Source organism: Hippocampus comes, unplaced genomic scaffold (assembly GCF_001891065.2).
Source record: "Hippocampus comes isolate QL1 unplaced genomic scaffold, H_comes_QL1_v1.1 scaffold242, whole genome shotgun sequence".
NCBI classification, from domain to species: domain Eukaryota; kingdom Metazoa; phylum Chordata; class Actinopteri; order Syngnathiformes; family Syngnathidae; genus Hippocampus; species Hippocampus comes.
This window is the reverse complement of record NW_017805385.1, coordinates 418,912-433,175: the sequence shown is the minus strand read 5'-3', so window position 1 is coordinate 433,175 and position 14,264 is coordinate 418,912. Positions and strand designations below refer to the sequence as shown.

The 14,264-nt window shown below is 42.3% G+C and overlaps 1 protein-coding gene across 6 annotated transcripts in view; it reads left to right on the top strand.

Moving 5' to 3' along the window:
- fhod3b (formin homology 2 domain containing 3b) overlaps positions 1-13,881 on the top strand; it is a 100,233-nt gene extending 86,352 nt beyond the window's left edge. For 4 of the 6 annotated variants that reach the window (XM_019872868.1, XM_019872867.1, XM_019872870.1 and 1 more), the window contains 13 exons: positions 95-267; positions 1,058-1,633; positions 2,330-3,234; positions 4,263-4,421; positions 5,002-5,184; positions 6,373-6,492; positions 7,989-8,150; positions 9,189-9,379; positions 9,471-9,663; positions 11,064-11,087; positions 12,017-12,203; positions 12,321-12,482; positions 13,427-13,509. In XM_019872868.1, the coding sequence (XP_019728427.1) occupies positions 95-267; positions 1,058-1,633; positions 2,330-3,234; positions 4,263-4,421; positions 5,002-5,184; positions 6,373-6,492; positions 7,989-8,150; positions 9,189-9,379; positions 9,471-9,663; positions 11,064-11,087; positions 12,017-12,203; positions 12,321-12,482; positions 13,427-13,509 (3,118 nt within the window). Of the gene's footprint in view, positions 1-94; positions 268-1,057; positions 1,634-2,329; positions 3,235-4,262; positions 4,422-5,001; positions 5,185-6,372; positions 6,493-7,988; positions 8,151-9,188; positions 9,380-9,470; positions 9,664-11,063; positions 11,088-12,016; positions 12,204-12,320; positions 12,483-13,426 lie in introns of all 6 variants that reach the window. The other 2 variants (XM_019872865.1, XM_019872866.1) reach the window with 2 other exon arrangements.
- The last annotated feature ends 383 nt before the right edge of the window (positions 13,882-14,264 follow it).

Genomic DNA, 14,264 nt, shown 5'->3' with positions numbered 1-14,264 from the left:
CACTGATTAGCAGCTGCAATAATAGAAATCAGAAAATGGCTTCAGTCAGCATTGTGATATCATCCAAATGTTGCGTTATCCTTTGCCATGGCAGATACAAGGCCGTGGAGAGGCTAGCGGCCGAGGAGTGTGAGCGAGAACGGACCAGGGTGCCCATAAGAGGACGTACGGAGATCACACTGTGTTTAAGTTCCAACCCCGCCGTCCGCTCGGCCTCCCGTTGTGTCACCACTTCATCTATTGCCTCACAACAAGACAAGACGTCAGGTAACGGCTTTATCTTTTGCGCTTCAATGACCAGTCGCACTACAAGGAAATACATGCAATGATGTTAGGTAGTAGGAAGAGATGCACCCAGATATACCATATCGTGAAACTGAAAATATTTTTTTCCTCGTTCTGCGGTTATGAAATTGCCTATGGATTGAAGATGTTGATGTTAAGCATTTTTAATTCAATGTGAATATTCAGTATTAAGTCCATCAATATGCATGTATTTTCATTTTACATAATTTAGTCTATTATCTTGTTTGGAAGTCCATAACCGTAGATGTGTGAAAGAGACAAATTTCATAACAGATATAATCTCATCCGGGGTTTTTTTTTTTTTTTTGGTCACAAGGTGGGAGGGTTAATGACCCTGTAATTCCTTCCAGGTAAGAGTACGATGGAATTCTTGGACTGCCCTCCTCTTTCCAATCAAAACAAATAGCACAGCAAATTCTGTAAATATCAGTCGTCATCTTGAGCAGCAGGGAAAATGTTTCTTCAGTGCCATGTTTGCATATTGTATTTACAAATTGGAGTCTTGTCCGGGCGCAATTGTCAAGATCACTGTGGGGTGCAGGATGATTTCATACGGCGTGTAAACCTAAATTTGGCCTTTTTTTTTTTTTTTTTTTTTTATCCTTTCACCAAAATTCATGCAGGCAAGAGAACACATTGAGAAACACTGGCATCACTCACTTGCTTTTTGGAACACTTGAGAAAAATATGAGGATATATGGCAGTCATCTGCTGGCAGTTGACATTTTTTTTTCCCTAACATTTCTTGCAGGACACGAATCTAGCCCAGAGTCAAAACCTGACTCCCCAACAAGAACAAATAGTCCAGCATCAGAGTTAACGGGATCGCAACTTTGTCCCTCACCTCCCTCGCAACCAAATATGGCTGCAAAAGAGCTGCCAGCAGACACAAAGGATGTTTCTTACACTCAACCAGTCGAAAAAGTAGTTAAAGAGCCAGAGGGGTGTGAAGAGGGAGTAGTGGGAAATGAAGAGAGGCAGGATGAAGGAAAGCTTGAGGAGCAAGAGCAATGTGAGACTGGGAGAGAAGTACAAGAGCAGGTGGAGGCGGCGGAAGTGGCTGATGAAGTGGAGGTAGCTGAGGAAGCACAGGTAGCTAGCACAGCCGCCGAAGTGGTCGGAGAGGGTGTTGATTTCGAAGGGAATTGCGAGAGGGTTCTGACGATAGGCAGGGAGGTCGAGGAAAGTATTGTGCTGAGCGAGAAGGAGAGACAGAACGAGGAAGTGAACGAGAAGGACAACTGCTCAGCATCCAGCATCTCCTCCACCAGCAGCACTCTGGAGAGGGAGGAGCGGGAGGAAAAAGTCCAACATGACTTTGAAGCAGGTATTCGTTGAATAATATTTGCGGCGATAGAAACGTTTGATTTTTAAAACAGACCCATGTACCAGGTCATTTTTAGATGAGGTGAAAAAAAATTTTTTGAAGTGTTGATGTAATATATGTCATACTGTAGGTTATGTTCATATTAATGTGTATGTTTATAATTTGATTATTTACAATAAATCAAATAGAAAATTATTGAATAAAAATGTTATTCTTTACAATTGTATTTATTCTGATCAACGAAGAAAATATCTTCATTAGATAAAGAGATTTGAAAAAAGTGGCGCCTCAATGATTATCGATTACACCACACCGAATTAATATGAAATGAATCAATTATTTTGATAATCAATGAATCATTTAGAGACCTTGTTTCATTTAGAATTGGCCAAATCTTTGGAATTTCAGCCTCTCGGTAAATATTCTCAGATTTCTGTAGTCTTCCATAAAAGCTGACTGATTGTATTGAACTTCTAATTTGGAAAACAATGATCAACATTTTTGCTGATTTTTTTTTTTACCCGTTATGGACCAAAAAAAGTAACTGGATCTTAGTTCATTTTTCTTTTTTTTTGCACGTTCTATTAGAAATCTTTTCCTGTTTTTAAATAAGATAAGAAAACATTTATTATGTGATGGAAATAATTTTTTGAGTCTTTCAGAGCAACTGTTCATTGTATCTTTTCCTGCCAACAGGCCAGTGGAGCCAGTGCATCAGAGTCTCAGATGACAACGACATCCTCAACAATAAGCGCTTCATGCTGGATATGCTCTACGCGCACACGTCCAACAAGGAGGAAAACAACGTAGGAGGAGAGACAGAAAAAGAAACTCAATGTAAATGTGAAAAAGACCCCGAGGTGGCTGACCCCGAGGTGGCGAGCTTGTCCAGCAGGATCTCCACACTGGAGGCTGACAGGCAAGCCAGAGAAGAAAATGTGAATAAAATGGAGGTTGGCATTGGCGACAAACAAGGTACTGTGCGCGCCGTGGCAGAGAAATTTGGTGATTTAGTCAAAGGTCTGACATGGTTGACTGAAGCGGAGGCATCAAAGGAGCCGCAGCACGCTCTGAGCGACAAATCCTCCAGCAGCATCCCATCAGCCCAGAAGAAGGAATCGGACCAAATCTGGGACCAGCTCATGGCCACGCCCAGGGAGCTGCGCATCAAGGAAATGGATTTCACCGACCTGCAGGATGAGGATGACTTGAACGTTTTAGATATGGACAGTGTGGTGGGGTCTGGTGACCAAGTCCCACCGCCGCCACCGCCTCCCCCTCTGTGCAATGCTGTTCTCCCGCCACCACCACCCCTATTTGGGTGCCCTCCACCTCCTCCCATCCTTGGCAAAATGGTGCTCCCACCTCCACCCTCCATGCCGCCTCCTTCTCCTGAGCTGAATCGGGACGATCCTCATTTCCTCAAGAAGAAGAAGACAATTCGGCTCTTCTGGAAAGAGGTGCGCCCGGTGGAATGGCAGTGCAAGAGCCATAAGTTCTGTAAGGAGTCCCTGTGGTCCAAACTAGAGCCACTTAAACTGGACACATCCAAGCTGGAACAGCTGTTTGAGTCCAAATCCAAGGAGCTACCTGTTACCAAGGTACACAACGTATAAAATATGTCACACTAATGCATATACAAATGTATGCATATTTAAAATGCACCATAATAATGAACCAGAAATACCATGAAATAAGAAAAGTGGGGGTCGTCTTATATTCGGGGTCTAGACATTATACCCATTCACGACACTAGATGGCGCCAGATATCATTGAAGCGAATGCTGAACTTGACTCCCCAGGCCAAAGTGAACCCTTGTCACGAAGAATAAAAATAAAAATAGCGGTAGCACGAAGAAAAGAAGAAAAATAAAAATAGCGGTAAGAAAGAAAAGAGAAGAAAATAATAGAAGAGATAACAGAAAATGGAGAAACGTAGCAACAATCTGGAGAAAAGTGGGTCGAAGATCGGCCAGGTTAACCGGCAGCTGAGGAGAAGTTATGATGTAATTTACATTTCAAAAACCAGAAGCCATTCATTTACAAATGTGATTGCACTTTAGTTTACATATTTAGAGGTTCAGATATTAAGATTTGAATGAGGCAAAATAACATGCTTTTTCTCTCAAATATATTATAATCATTTGTTTCAGATGTACTGTAATTATTTTCTGTATAAAAATTAATTTGGTGTTCAAAAAGTCTCTTTTCAAACTTGAGTTTTGAAAAAGAGGGGGTCGTCTTATAATCAGGGCCGTCTTATATTCAGGCCAATACGGTAAAAAAAAAAAAAAAGTTAATTAAATCAGCCTTGAAACTTTTTGAAACATGTTACTAAAGTTTTTGAATATTTGCAATGCATAATACTGAATATTATTAATATGCATTATTAATTATAATATTTTTTATGTTCGTATTTTTTCCGCAACAAAAAGACAACAGCAAAACAATTTTCATGTCCAAATAACTGAATGTGTACAAAACAAAACGCATGCCTTTTACCGGACAGCATAATTTATTTGTGTACATATTTAGCTATCTATACAAATGAAATACCGGAAAGGGATTAATTCGAACTTGTAGGAACTCACTGGCTGGTGAGATGCCTGACGTGTGCTGTATCTCCTAGAAAGCAGCAGTTGATGGCAAACGACAAGAAATCATCGTACTGGACTCCAAACGCAGCAACGCCATAAACATCGGCCTGACCGTTTTACCGCCCCCTCGTACTATCAAGACGGCCATTCTCAACTTTGATGAATATGCACTGAACAAAGAAGGCATTGAGGTAAGGATAACGAGTGCACGTTGAAATATGAACCGGCTGGAGAAATCCCATTAAGTTAAACTGGCTCCCAAATAAACACGTTTTTGTGCACTGATGCTGCGCCAATGCAGCAAAAATGCGCAAAATTGGTTCCCCAAAAAAGAGAATTATTTCACCTAGATGTGACAGTTTACAGTGTTGACATATCTTCTATCTGTCTGATGCCGTGTCATTCCTCACTGTGATGATTAAAAATGTTGACCAGCACTTGAAAATGATGTGAAAGACATCAGCGGGTAACGATGAATGTTGCGTCCCTTCTGTATTATGTAAGGATCACACTCCACAAGAAGTTCCTGTTCACCTTTTTCTTCCCAAGCTAGATAAAAAGGTTGAAAGTTCATACGTCACGCATATTTCCTGGAAATCTGGAAACATCTGAGCTCAACAGCAGTGGAAAATGTCAGGATCATTTTGCGTCCTCTCCCGCTCTACAATTTAACTCCAGACGTGTTATGTGAAAACAAGGCGATGAGGACTTGATAAACGATCCCCACTGAAGCGCTCCGTGTGCCCTCTCTGTCATCTCATCTCCTCTTAGAAAATCCTGACCATGATCCCCACGGAGGAAGAAAAGCAGAGGATCCAAGAGGCTCAGCTGCTCAATCCTGAAATTCCCCTGGGCAGCGCTGAGCAGTTTCTCCTCATCCTCTCCTCCATCACCGAGCTGTCGGCCCGCCTGCAGCTGTGGGCCTTCAAGATGGACTATGAGCTTATTGAGAAGGTCGGTGTCTGCGCTTGCTTTAATCAAATGCACGTGCAGCCGTTTTTAGGCAGAAGCAGCAAATACAGTTCAGCAATTGAGATTCTCATCTCATCTTTATTTTAGAGCACTTTAACTACAACAATGGACTGTAAAAAAAAAAAAACTGACAAAAAAAAGTAATACATAGCTTGTTGAACATTCTTCTAATTAAAATATACAATATCTCCCTTTAAATTGGCATCTAGCTTACAGGGAGGTGCAGAGATTTGTTTCCTCATTTTAGTAGATGAGAGAGAGAGGAGCAAACAATTTCAATTCAAAAGACTACACTGGAACTCCAGCTAGTCGCTACCATTATGGCAAAAAAACAAAACAAAAGAAAACACAAAGAACATGCTCGATAGACTACCGGTACTCTTGACTGGCATCAATGTTTTGCCCTCTAATGAAACAGAAGTGCCAAAATAACTGGAAGAGCACTGCAAACAACCAGCACAATAATAAACTTGCACATATCAGCATTTCCCAGCCAAGGCACATATTTTGGAAAGCTTGTGGCACGAACACCAAACGCAAATGTACCAAAAAGTATACTGAAATAATGTTGGATCCACAAGTTAATTTTACCTTCTGTCATTTAGCTGAAGAGCATTTCTACTTTTCACTGTATGTCGTCATAGATAAACAACTAAAGATAAGTGTTCTCCACCAGGACACAGCCATACGGAATCACTGGTCAACTGACACCCTCTGTGGAAGTGTCAATCAAAACTGAGCCATTATTATGTTTGGAAAGGCAGAATTGTTGATCTAGCTCTTCTTTCTAATTGGATTTGACAGGCCTTCCTAATGGGGGCAGCGAGGTGTGGGGAAATGATTAGCACAGTAGAGAGGTTTTGGGTTCAGATCCCAGCCTTCCTCTTTGGAGTTTGCATGTTCTTCTCAGCACTTGTGTGATGGTTTTTTTGTGGGGGGTGGGAGGATACTCATCTTGCTTACGAGTGTATTCCAAAAACAAGCACGTTGGGTTCACCAAAGACTGTTAAATGAAGTCAAAGGAGGACCACTTTCAGAGGGTGAGGAAAGTGCTGTCGAAAATGGAGGTTTCCTCAAACCTGTCTGCCTAATTAAAACCTTTCACTATATTCGTAAAAGTGACAATAAATTGGGAATTAGCAGCCTGAAGTACTGTGCTTGTGTTTGTAGGAAGTTGCGGAGCCCCTGCAGGATCTTAAGGAAGGGATGGACCAACTGGAGAAAAACACAACCCTCCGCTACATTTTGACCACACTGTTAGCCATCGGCAACTTCCTTAATGGCACTAATGTGAGTGAACCTCAAGCTATTATGTGCTCATTGCTATTTTGAGGCCTAATTTAGGAAAGAATCTGCACTTCAAGCAAAATGGAGTTTCTCGTGTATTGTCTTTAAATGTCACACAGCAAGGGGTGGTGGATCAACTAAGTCACTCTCCATAGATTAACTGATGAAAAAAGAGTATTGTGGTTTGCGCAGTCATGAAGTTCTGGGTTACCTGCTTCAAAAACAAGCATTTAATGTTAAATGAAGACACTAAAGTGTCTGACCTTGTATTAGATTTTGAGGTTCCACATACAATATACTATAGTGTATTATTATTTTTTTCATCGAACCACAAAAACATGCAGTTATTGTCAACAAGGACGAAGCAGATGGCAACAAAGAAAACAGTCAAGAATAAGGAGAGCGTGGATGTTTTGAGACGCTCTGGCAATAAACAAGCCCCATAACCATTTATTTCGGTCATAAAGACTTCAATAATACTTACTGTAGTTTTCTATATAACAAATTTGTATTTTTTGCATTTTTGATTTGGCTGTTGAACACCTGCAAAGCTGCGACGCTGACTTCAAATTCTGAAACGCAGCAACACCAGCCACTCACGAACACTAGTTGCCAAACACTGCACAACAGGTCAGTCTGTTCCACCCACGGAGCTGCAGCAGGCTTAATAGACAGGCTTAACCATCTGCATGAAGACCGGCTGATGGAACCAACCAATGAGTGGTGGTATTTATAATTGAGAAGTAGACGGCCGCTGACCGGTGACCGAAATGTCAGGCAAATTCCATACGCACCTTCTGCAGACGATACAAGAAGAAAAATGCACACGCACTGAGGGAATGCAGTTACCGTCACTATTTAAAATCCCTTATTGAGTCCCTAAAAAGGATGTTCACATGAATCTGCTTTTTCAAGTATCTGCACTTTCCATGTTGTGATTGACTTTTTCATTGGACAGTGTATGTGGAAGCTTGTCCGACTTTTTTCTGAGAAGAAAAAAATATTTGAGGTGGTGTGTGTTTTCTGGAAGCCAGGGTGTGTGAGGAGCATGCGTATGAATCTCTGCTCTGTGCTTCTGTGAATGAGTGTATGAGGGACAAACACGCAAGGGGAAAGTACAAGTCATGGACATCAAAAAAGGCAGTTCCCATAAATAACGTCTGGTGGAATTTTTGTTTTCAGTTTGACATTTAAAGCTGGAAGAGGAACAAAGGAGAGTTGTGTTTGCGTCTCCCATGCTATGTGCCGACTTTAGCTCCGCTGTGGCCAGCACAGCAATCTGCCGGCCTGGAAGTAGATTGTGGTTCCTGATAATCACAACCTAATGAAGCTACATATCTTCTTGGCACGCTTTGAGAGCCTTTTTGTGTCTTTGCCAGAGAGGAAATGCGCCGCAATTTGGTGCGCTTGTTGGGCCGTTTGATTGCTCCTGTCAGATTAAGCCAAGCCCTCCCTTTTCTCCTCTCTCGAATGTGCCTGTGTTTGCTTTGCTTCTCCAGGCCAAAGGCTTTGAGCTGAGTTATCTCGAGAAAGTCCCCGAAGTGAAGGACACGGTTCATAAGCAGTCCCTGCTGCACCACACCTGTGCCATCGTCGTGGAGAAGTTTCCAGACAGCTCCGATCTCTACTCTGAGATTGGAGCCATCACCCGCCTAAACAAGGTGAATTGACATTCAGCTCACACTAGAACCTCAGAAATCAAACGCTATCTTATTCCAGGTGACTGTTTACTGTCCACTAAATAGATAAATAGATAGATGGATGCATGGAGACTATCTACTGTGTACTATACTATAGATGGATACTATAGATCGGGGGGGGGCAAGTCTCGTCCTCAGGAGCCCTGAGCCAACCTGATGTCTCCCTGATTCAAATGCTAAGCTTATCAGCAAGCTTAGCAAAAGCCTGATCACGATCCTGACCATTTGACCTGAGGGAGACATGGCTGGATAAGGGCTCTCGGGGGGATCGGACTTGGGCAACCCTTTTGTAGACCCACGGATAGACGGATGGGGAGATGTACAGATGGATGGATACATTATATAGTCTAGATCAGCGGTGTCAAACTCAAGGCCCGGGGGCCAGATCTGGCCCACCACATCATTTTATGTGGCCCGTGAAAGCAAATCAAACATGTCAACTTCCGTGATTCTTGCTCAAATCTGGACCAAAATTTCAACTTCTCATTTGTAATCAATAAGAGATATTGTAAAAATTTTCTTGTCACCAAACCACTTACGACGTAACTTATACAATAGTCGGATAAACCATTCTTCCTGACTTCTTTATATAGTTTCAGTCATACTATCCCTTCAAGGGCAATGGTAACTTCAATGTGGCCCGCAACAAAAATGAGTTTGACACCCCTGGTCTAGATAACGATCAATAGATACTATAGATGGAAGGATAGACCAACGGATGGATTGACAGACATACAGATGAGTATATACAGTGTATGGTAGTATAAATCCATGGGTAGATTCTGAGAGAGGAAACCAAGTGGCACAAAACGAAGCAAGTAAGCTTATCTGGATTTTGCTTCATGTTCAATTTTGGACAATTTTTCCTGGAAATTTCAGATGAAATTCTGAGTTGTTCGACGGCCAACCTGTTCCAGTTCCGAGGGTCGGCTATATGTGTCTTTTCAAAAAGGCCCATGTCACTGATTCAGCATTACCTGTGCTTTTTTTTTTTGCCAGGTGGACTTTGACCAACTTCAAGACACTCTGGCTCAGATGGAGCAAAGGTGCAAAGCATCCTGGGATCACCTCAAGGTCATCGCCAAACACGAGATGAAACCGGCATTGAAACAAAAAATGTCCGACTTCCTCAAAGACTGCGCAGAGAGGATTATCATTCTGAAGATCGTACACAGGAGGATAATCAACAGGTATGCGTTGGTCGTATTGCCGTTTACCTGTTACCACTTTTGTTGTTGTTGTTGTTTAGCCTTTATCTGTGTTTGTGATCTTTTCTTGCAGGTTTCACGCCTTCCTATTGTTCCTGGGCCATCCGATATACGGTGTCCGCGGCGTCAGCATCCATCGCTTCAGCAAGATCCTCAGTGAGTTTGCGCTGGAGTACCGCACAACCAGAGAGCGTGTGCTACAGCAGAAACAGAAGAGGGCCAACCATCGCGAGAGGAATAAGACCAGAGGAAAAATGATAACAGATGTAAGTGGACAACGGACAGTCCTACTCAATTGTGCCTCCATTTCTTTCTCCCTCTCATTGTGGAGTTTAACTGTCGACACGCTCTTCAAGCCGTTGATTTTATACTCAATAGAGTTCAAGTGCCAAATGTGACCATGCAACTGTACCACATGCGTCATCTGGTCATGTGTGTGCAGTTCGCTCCTGATTCTCAAAGCCCTGGCGTTAGATTAACATGGCAGCACAGAGGCTGAAACCTGATTGGACAAAATAAATGCCATGAAATGAAAAGAATAGACTACCAGGAATAAATGATGACAATTTCATGGAACAAATGTTGGAGTTAAGGTTGAATATTTAAGTTAGTGTTTAGGCGAGTAGACAAAGACCTCGCTGGCCCTGACCGTTTAGCACTGATGCATACATTTGGGATCACATCAGCAAGGTCCTCACATGTACAGTATACGTTACTGTCACAACACTCAAGAGAGTTGCCGTCCGTCTACTCTGATGTTTGCTTCAGTAGAGCAAACACCATGAGTAGAATCCCTTCTAATTCAAACCTGGACATGATAAAACCTAGAAATGCTTAAATGAAATTTGAACAGTCATACTTTGCAGACAAGAGCCACTGCTGAGCAAAGTAAAAATAAAGTAAAATTATTCACACCATAATATTGTCACTGAGTGACGTTTCATAGGTCTTGCTGAAATCATTCAACATCTTCTATGCTCTAAAAAGCCAAAGAATGTCAAAACACAATTGTAGACTAGATAAGGGGTGTCAAACTCATTGACGCGTGGCACTTCGGAGTTACGGCTTCCCTCGGAGGGCCGGTGCAAAATATCAATGTGATTTGTTACCCATGACAATTTGACATTTCGGTACAGATTTCAGCAAGAATCATGATAGTTGACAATAAAGTAAAATTATTCACACCATAATATTGTCACTGAGTGACGTTTCATAGGTCTTGCTGAAATCATTCAACATCTTCTATGCTCTAAAAAGCCAAAGAATGTCAAAACACAATTGTAGACTAGATAAGGGGTGTCAAACTCATTGACGCGTGGCACTTCGGAGTTACGGCTTCCCTCGGAGGGCCGGTGCAAAATATCAATGTGATTTGTTACCCATAACAATTTGACATTTCGGTACAGATTTCAGCAAGAATCATGATAGTTGACACACATGATTTGCTCCCGCGGGCCACATAAAATGACTTGGGGGGCCGGATCTCATTGTCCCCTAGATCTCAATTTAGTGGGGAACTGTTACAAGACTGCACCCTTTCGGGGTGTTCCGCTGTATTACAAATATATACAAAGAGCTGAGACGTGACATATGTTGTCATTTGAAGTTCCCGCATGACCTCCCTAGGCCTTCGTTTTACCTCTCCTTCCCTCTCTCATGTCTGTAGAGTGACGACGAAGATGAAAGTGAGGTAGGGGCGCTGCTGCTGTCTGCAATTGGCCGCATGAGAAACCCTTTGCAGTGACTAACATTCAAGATTTAACCTTGAGGACTGACAGCGGGTGCATGGCTGTGGGTTGTTATGATGATGCTATCACAGTATATGACCAAGCCAAACCTACAATACATGTGGAAATGGGGGGGGGGGGTAAAAACTTAAATGTAACACACATGATCACAACTAGTAACTCCCTTTGATGGATGAATGACTTGTTGAACCGTATGCTCATTTTGCAGTGTGCAAAGTTTAGTCAGTACCAGCATTACTGCAGTGTAAGAGATTAAAGTCAATCCCCGCCATTCACCTATAATTGATGTCCATTGAAATGCATTGGGAAAAAAAATTTTAACCTCCCAACATTCAATATACATTTTCCCATATAGAACTGTGGGGGGAATGTCTTTTTTTTTTTTAATCTGCAAAACTATTGATAGTTTGTTTATAACTATTATTGGACCTTGTGGGAAGATAATTCAAAATAGAAAATGATTGCAATGCATGTCGTCTCAACTTGCAGAACGTTGATGAATAGTAGCATGCATGACTTTTGATAAGCTACTGCGAATCAATTTTAAAATCTCCTGAAATAGGTCATTCAAGATCAAAGACACAGTTGCTTCCATAGGTGAACAAAGATAAATTATTTGTACTAAAATGCATTTCCGGACCAAAGAAGTGAAACAGACCATTTTCTGCGCTATCCCTGATTTCCTCACACACCAGTGTTGCGTTCTGTTCACACAGTGGTTGAGAATCACTGCTGTCCAGTGCTGACTGTAAATGTAACGGACCCAGTGCGACTGAAAATTGCTGTGTCACAACCGTTGAGAATGTTTGACCAGAGCACAGCAGTGATGGGTTGATCCTCACCTTGGCCTGTACGTTCCCCTCCCCTGCAGAGCGGTAAATTTGGCGGCACCCGGCCCGACACGCCCGAGAGCCAGCCTCAGGGCATCCAGTACGCCGAGGACGTTGCCGAGCACGAGAACATGAAGGCCGTGCTGAAGGGCAGCGCGCAGAGTGGCGACAGCGAGACGTCCACGGTGCCGGGCCTGCGAACACGCACGAGAGCCAGCAGCACCAGAGGTGACTCAGTACATTTGTATTGTGTTCAGCATCAAGTGTCGCCAGTCAATCCCAGAACAATCCACAAATAAAATCGGTGACGTAATAGTCACCTGCTCGCAACTTTTGTGTTTTCAGCACACGTCCCGCCGTGGTGCATCACAAACGATGACGCCATCAACTGCACGGACGACACGGCCGACGAGATCATGGAGCGAATCGTGCGATCGGCCACTCAGGGGCCGGGTCCGAGGACGCAACCTCGTGAGAGGCGGCGCTCCAGAGTCAATCGCAAATCACGTAAGTTATTTTTGAAGCATTTTGCTGGGAGGCGGGAAGTGCGCGCCAATTTAGCCGTTTTGTTGCTGCATTCAACAAATTTTCAGATAACCCAACCAACCTTTTTATTCCCAAAATGCACCTTACAACAAATTTAGCTACTTTTAAAATTCTGTGGAAGCTTCGAGCAACTTTTGAAAAGTGTCTCCAATACATGCATTTTCCCTCTAAATGACTAAGAAATCCAAGTTAAATTTTCCTGTTGGCACATCATTTTGCTTAAATAGTGAAATACATTCCTCATTTATTAGTTTCACCTATTTTCAAGCATCATTTTTTTGCAATTCAGCAACGTTTGAAAGTCCTTTTTCAACAACTTGGTAGTTTTAAGAAACCTTGCCAAGTTGAATCCTCCCTACTGTTCTATTGGAAGAGCAATTCGCTTAAATTGAGTCCTACATCAAAATCAGATGAGATTATATCCCTAAAATGTATTTTTAATTTTATTTTAAGCCATGGGAACATTATACAGTGAGAGCATGAACACTGTGCCTGAAAATAGAGGAAAATGTACTTACTGATTCAATTAAATGAACATAAATGTTGCGACACAATTGTACTGAAGTAAAAGTATCGAAATAAACAGTTCTTAAAGTTGGATACAACTGAATTTCACTTAGGTAGTGATTCTTTTGTCAACCACTAGAGGGAGCCCGCACCACACAAAGTGGTACACGAACCATCCTGACACCACAAAATCTTCAATAAATAATAAAAAAAACATAAAACATAAATATGAATTAAACAATCCTATAGTATGCTCTGTTTATACCCTATTATATATTTCAAATAAAAATATGTGATAATAAAGTCATGCATTGAAAAAACAATGTCAAATATTGTTGAATTTGCAAGTTGATGTGCCATTATCTGATAATGTCCACTTTGCGTTCTGCTTTGTGAAGTGAGGAGGACGCTAAAGAGCGGTTTGACATCCGAGGAGGCCAACGTCCTGGGCTTGTCCGGTGGTCCTGACATGCAGGTGTGAACAGGACTGGAGGACACACGTTGACGCATCCCCGCCTCGTTCCCGTCCCAACTTGTTTGCGCTTCCTTGAGAAGAAGAAGATGAGCGCCGCGTTGAGACCACTGAGCTCTTGGCTTCTGGCAGATCGCGCCAGCACTCCTGCAGCTCTTGAACACCGGAAGCATTTTATTATTCTCCAGTGGTCAATGTGAGAGAAACAAGTCCAAAGATGTCACCTGCGTGTGTACAATTACGACTGTGCTGCTAGCATCTCTTGTGTATTTACCTTGCGCTCCAGAAGGTGATCGATCGGCTGGCCGTCAATAGAATGTGAAACACTTCACAAAAAAGATGAGCAGCAGCACATTAGAACCCAATTAAGTCAACCAGGTTGAGGAGTAAAATAGGTAAGTTGCTCGGCAGCATGTGGCGCACAGCACTTGCATCTGTTGTCCCAGCTGCACATATCAGTGCCTTTTTGAGACGCTTATTTATTGAAGAGAGATTTTCAGGGACATCCAAATACACGAGGACCGAGCACGAGCTGCGATGATTTCTAAACAAGTGTTCGGATCGATTCTGAATGAAGCTATTATCTATTTATTATGACAAGTCTTTCCCCAGCGCCTTACATGTCAGTTCATGTGAACTGTAAGCGAAAAGTATGAAAAACAGACATCTCCTTCAACGGGCAGCACTGGAGATTCTGTGGCAAGCACTCCTCTCTTTACATTGAATGTGAAAAATCACCATTTTACTTATTTTTAAACATCTAT